The sequence below is a fragment of the Capsicum annuum genome, chromosome 12, assembly GCF_002878395.1.
Source record: "Capsicum annuum cultivar UCD-10X-F1 chromosome 12, UCD10Xv1.1, whole genome shotgun sequence".
Lineage (NCBI taxonomy): Eukaryota > Viridiplantae > Streptophyta > Magnoliopsida > Solanales > Solanaceae > Capsicum > Capsicum annuum.
The window spans coordinates 227,153,466-227,159,465 of record NC_061122.1 but is presented as its reverse complement, the minus strand read 5'-3'; the positions used below and the strand labels follow the sequence as shown (position 1 = coordinate 227,159,465).

The 6,000-nt window shown below is 30.8% G+C and overlaps 1 protein-coding gene across 2 annotated transcripts; it reads right to left on the bottom strand.

The window, feature by feature from the left end:
* Positions 1 to 498: 498 nt before the first annotated feature.
* On the bottom strand, positions 499 to 3,338 carry LOC107851436 (zinc finger protein CONSTANS-LIKE 4). 2 transcript variants are annotated; one of them, XM_016696445.2, is made up of 3 exons: positions 2,778 to 3,338; positions 1,582 to 1,953; positions 499 to 984 (listed from the first exon to the last, which is right to left on the bottom strand). In XM_016696445.2, the coding sequence occupies exons 1-3, from the start codon at positions 3,135 to 3,137 to the stop codon at positions 649 to 651; spliced, it is 1,068 nt and encodes a 355-aa protein (XP_016551931.1). In that variant the 5' UTR covers positions 3,138 to 3,338; the 3' UTR covers positions 499 to 648. The 2 variants fall into 2 exon arrangements, with proteins under 2 accessions (XP_016551931.1, XP_016551930.1); XM_016696444.2 differs by having other exon boundaries at positions 1,582 to 1,956; positions 2,778 to 3,337.
* Positions 3,339 to 6,000: the final 2,662 nt, after the last annotated feature.

Here is a 6,000-nt window from a genome sequence, read left to right as displayed (position 1 = left end):
AGTTAGTGTTTCTCATTAAAAACACTTCATAGTTCCCTTCTCCCACCAATGTGGGAGAATTAGTGAATTTTTCATTTTTGAGAGTACACTTTCTAAATTGGTATCTCTCTTTCCCTCCATTTTCCATTCACACACACATTGGACTCGACAAGTGTTCCCTACCAAGTATAAACAAATTCAATATAAATTTTACAACTATATGTAGCTAAATTTCTAATTCCTAGTAGCTAATTAAAAAGCGAATGAGATTAAAAGCAAGTTTTGATATTTAACTGTAAAATTTGTCCATAGCAAATCTTCGTTCTTTAGGTAGCGATTTGAGATATGGTTCGAGATTCAACATAAGCCTTTCTAAGCATATCGAATAGTCTTTTCAAACTTTCTATACACCAATTTATCATTAAATTGCTTATAACTAACGAAATTTTTTCGCTATTCCTCACCAATTTATCATTAAATAAGATGAAAGACGAATTTTAATAGCAATTTAAGCTAAGATTTTCAAGAAAAATAGCTATTGAATTACACAAAAAGGGAAACAAAATTAGATATATGCACATAGTTACCATCCTCCTCAACAACAACATAAAAAATAAATAAAAACAAAATTCAATTTTTTTTTTTCTTTTTTGCTAATATACATAAAATTTAAAAAGACGGAACGACGCCGTATGAAGAAGCATCAACGGCAATAAGGGAATCAATTTCGATTTCAGTACGTTTAGCGAATCTCCCTTTAATTCTGGGTCGAGTTTCAGCATAAGCCTTTCTAGAAGCATATCGAATAGTCTTTTCGAACTTTCTATTCTTCCTTTTCTCTCTGTACCTCATTACTCTCGCTTCTCTGTCTACACCAGATAATGGATTCGGTGCGGTATCTCCGACGGCACCCAAGGCTGATGAGGTGATCATAAAGGTGTTCGATTCATCCGTCATTATACTATGGTCTGGCACAACTCCAACGTCCATGGATGATGAGGAAACCTGTAGATTATACAAAGACAAAATTAGCACACAAAATTAGTTTAGATTTAGAGTGAACATAAAAAATACATTTAAACTATGTTGGCTTTACGAATTTTATATCTGAACTATCAATCGTGTCGGTTTCTTTACCAAAATTATCATTAAGTATTTATCAGAACACACATCAATCATCATGTGTGACCTTTCAAGCAGAAAAAGTGAATAATTAACTGTTAAAGTAAGTTTTGATGAATAATTTGGTTAGTTCAGCTCGAAACTTGATAGTTCAGATACGAAACTTTAAAATTTCAAATACTTTTAAGGTATGTTTTTACCCTTAATTCTTAGATTTATTAATAATACTTCCTCTCCATTCTCTTCTACTTTGTGACATTTCGAGAACAGTTCTCGAGAGTTGGCACAAATATTTTACCATATTAATATGGATAAAAAATATACAATTTATGATATTTTTTTATAGTTTTGACCATCGAATCGAATTTAATTTAGCTTCAAAGATTAGGTGACAAGTAAAACTAAATATGGTAACTGCATCAAGTGAATTATTATACTGATAAGGTAGAACAAAATGAAAAGCAGTGAAAGAGAACATACACTCTGGCTAATGGATTGGGAGTTGAAATTGTACAAATAAGGCTTAGATCCAGCAAAATCCATTTCATATGAAGGAAATCCATCAACAACTGGACCTGGCAAATAAGTAGTTGCCTCAGGCACAACTCCGTCAGTGCTGCTGTAATTTCCATGGTGCTGATGTTCTGGGTGGTGATGATGAATCTGCGGCTTCTGCTCTATCGACATGATATCCATATCCAAATAAGAATCCATATCGTTAAACGAAAAATCACCAACACAAGATGATTTATACTGGTGCTGATCATCTGTTACTTCTTTTGGATTTTGAAGTATCCATGATGCTGCTTCTGCTTCTTCCTCTGGTTGATCACATGTATCCGGAAAAAGGTTCTTCTATCATGAATTATATCAAGTATCAGATCTCAAATAACAATAACAACCATAAGCGAGGTACAAAAACTGTTTCGATAGATCCGAGCTCAAGATAAAAACACTATATAAGAAACATAACTGAAATAAAATTACCACAAAATAATACTACAACCAATCTACTCGAAACAGCAAATATCACAAGATCTATTTGTTTTGTATATATTTTTTATTTTCTAACCATAGAGGCATTTGGAATACGTTTAGCCATAAATTTTCAAATAATTCCACTTTATTCACATTTTTCAAAATTTCTAAAAACAACAAAATTACTCGTAAAAGTTTAAAAACAAATTTAATTTATTTCATCCTAAAAACAACTTAGATTTTCAAATACCATTTTGCACCTTGAAAACAAAAACTACATTTTTCTACTTCATAATGAAACATAGACCAAACGCCTCCGAAAACTAGACTCGTGCACTAAAGCTCTCGTTATGCACAGATTCAGTGAACGCCCCATTATACGCACTATTACTAGTATTTCTACCAAAATCGGTTTCCAAAACTACTACCACAAAATGATACAACAACAACATATCTAGTGTATTCCCACATAGTCGGATCTGGGTAGAGTAGAGTGTATGCAAACCGGTGAAATAGAGAGGCTGATTTCGATAGACCCTCAGTTAGCACAAAATGATACTACAACGAAACAACAAATATAACCAAAACACCAAAAAACAAAGTTGTAGAAATAATGATATGACTAAGGGGCAGCTATTTATTTTGTACATCATATGCTGGTTTCGATGCACGTGTGTATATATTTTCATCATAATTACCTCATCATCGTCACCGTCGGTGCCGCCGTGAGATTTCACTTCAACATTAGAGTCGTAAAACGGCACCACCGGAACCCGTTCATGCCGACGAGCTAAAGGATTAGCAGAATGAATATCATTATCGCACGTGACACAGAGTGCGGCGGCGTCCGCCTTGCACGTGACACTCGCCGGAGCTTGTTCACACACTTCGCAAACCCAAACGCGCGCGTGTCTCGACGCGAGCTTATTAGCCGCGTGGATTTTGGAATCGCAAAGTAAACAGAGAAACGCAGAATCGGCACGGCAGAATACTGTAGCCGACGTCGTTTTGCATGAGTCGCATAACTTCGCCGTTAAACTCCATGTATCTAATCCCATTTTTTTGTTTTTGCTTATTTTTTTTTGCTTCTCTTTAACTTAATGTTTTTTCTGTAAATGAGAGAAGCAAAAGTTTTTAGAAAGGAAAGTAATAGTTTTTAGGAAATTATAATTTTTTTTTAAGATGTAAGAGTGAGTAATATATATAAGGAAAGTAATAGTAAGTCAAGTTTCTTTGTTTGAGAAAATGACAAAGATGGTCCCTGTGTTTGAAGGAAGCTTTAAAACGATATCTTAAATGGAAATGGAAAAGGTTGGAATATACCTTAACTTCGATAATGATACAGATATATCATCCGTATATTTTAGGTATAAATATACTCTTATCGTTAGTAAAAAGGTATATATATTTTCCTGAAATTTGATAAATAATACAGATATATCCTCCAATATACTTTAGATACAAATATATCCCTGAATTTTGATAAATGGTACAAATATATATTTCGTCTTACTTTAAATACAAATATACACTTATCGTTAATGAAAAGATATATTTATAGTCTTCTCACTAATGGCAGAACACGTGTCACAATCTTATTCATTTGACCTTTTTTAAATTTAATTTATCCCAACTCCACCCCAAAATAATTCCAATTTAACCCATAACACAATCCAAATAATAATTCAAACTCGATTCGGTCTAATAAAAAAAGAAAGAGAGAATGAAAATGCGTGAATAGAGATGCATATCAAAGGTTCTATTAGACCGATTCGGGTTTAGGTTATTATGTACCTTTTCATTAACGGCAAATGTATATTTGTACTTAAAATATGATAGAGGTATATTTGTACCATTTATCAAAGTTCAAGGGTATATATGTACATTTTCATTGACGGATGATATATCTGTACCATTTATTAAAATTCAGGAATATCTATGTGCCTTTTCATTAACGGCAAGGGTATATTCGTACCTAAAGTATAACGAAGGATATATCTATATCATTTATTAAAGTTCAGAGGTATATTTGTATCTTTTCCGTATTTTAAATGCCCATTGAACATGTTGAAAAGAGCAGTTCGATATATTAAAATTTTTATTACGATTGAATATGAAGAAGAATTAAATCATAAGAATTTATTATACGTATATTTATCTTACATTTTTGTAATAGTAGTTTATTTCTATGGTTCAAACCTGTAATAGATTATATGGAGCGAAGTGTTAACCAATTAAGATCTCTCATATCCAAAAATTGAAGATGTCGGAGATAAAGATGTTGTAATGAATGTGTGGACTTACAAGGAGGGATAAAATTAGAAATGAGATTATTCGAAAAAAGATGAGAGTAACTTCAATAGATCGAAGAATAAGATGCGAAACTTAAAATTGTGATGATTTAGATACATAATAAAGAGGGACACAGATACTTCAGTACTGAGGTGTAGAGGGGTCATTCCAATTTAATGGATGGCATTCAACAAATATTTGATAGAGACTAAAAATATTTGATCGAAGTATACTTAAGAGATTATCTTGAACTTATCATCAAATATAAAGGATCATTTTCTCTTCTTTATTATTTCCTCCATTTCATAATAAATGAATTATTAAATTTTGATATAAAAATTAAGAAAAAAACATTAAAGATATAAATTTTATATAACTTTCCATTTTTACCCTCAAAAAAGAAAAAAGCTGACTTGTAATATTTTTTCAAAAGTTAATTGGTTGTCGAATCATAAAGGTAAATTTGAAAAAAAAATTATTAATTCACTTATTTTGAAACACCAATAAATACCCCAATAATTCACTTATTCTGAAACGGAAGGAGTAACATAATTCTTTTAACTTCACATTCAATGTTACTATTCATATCGACGTTCGATTAAATTTAAATTTTTTACATTATACTAAGATCTGTTTCTAAAAGAAACGCTTCATAAATAATCTTTTTCATTTTCTATAACTCGAATTCAATACCTTTAGTAAAGCATTAAAAACGAAATTATCTCAAGTGGGAGAGATATCTGGAAGATGACGAATAAAAGATTGACACATGGCATATGTTTTAGCCAAACAAATTTTGACATTAATATAATGTTGAAAAAAATAAGAAAGTGTCGTTTAATATGAAAATAGATGAGTTGTCATTATGGGTGTTAAAAGAGATGGTGGGCCCCACGTAGAAGAAGAGCCGTGTTTGGATTGAAGTTATGTTGGGTGTTTAGTGGGGCTTCCTATTAAGGACATGTTTGGCTTCTAGTGAAGTGTTTATGTATAAAGTTTTGAATTTCGAGATTTAAATAAGTATTTTATTTAATAGTCGTTTGGTCATGAAAGTTATTTACATTTTTTTTTTGAAAAATCATTTCTCTATAATAAAAAAAGTGAAAACAATATGTGTTTCGTCATAAAATTTTTAAATATAATTTGAAATTATATTTGAAAAAGTGAAAATAAGTAAAAGTTATTTTCACTTTTTTCACTCCTATTTCTATCACAAATTTTAAAAAAATAGCTCAAATTTATATTCACGATTAAACAGAACTCTAACTTCAGCTCTAACTCTAACTTCAATTTCGAAAAATTATAATTTTCATGACCAAACAGAGCTTTAGATTTTACATTATTTTTTATGTAGTTTTTATGTTTATTTTCCTTTTACAACACTAAAGTTGAGTATCTTTCGTAATAATCTCGCTTCTTTCTCGAAATAGAATTTTAATTGTATGTGCTTTTTATGTAATTTTTAAATATGTAAATTTAATTTTAGAAATTTAAAGATTATCTATGGTTGGAATTAAATTACTATTATTCTTAAAATTTAAAATGTATCACATAAATTGAGACGGAGAGCGTATCGAAAGAACGTGGACTTCATAATAGAATGTGGGACCCATATGCTCGTGACGTAGA

Excerpts from the sequence above, each read along its gene's own strand:
- LOC107851436 (XM_016696444.2), bottom strand. The coding sequence starts at position 3,137 with ATGGGATTAGATACATGGAGTTTAACGGCGAAGTTATGCGACTCATGC. Across the intron at positions 1,957-2,777 it reads CCGACGGTGACGATGATGAG|AAGAACCTTTTTCCGGATAC; the intron begins GTAATTATGATG and ends AATTCATGATAG. Across the intron at positions 985-1,581 it reads CCCAATCCATTAGCCAGAGT|GTTTCCTCATCATCCATGGA; the intron begins GTATGTTCTCTT and ends TATAATCTACAG.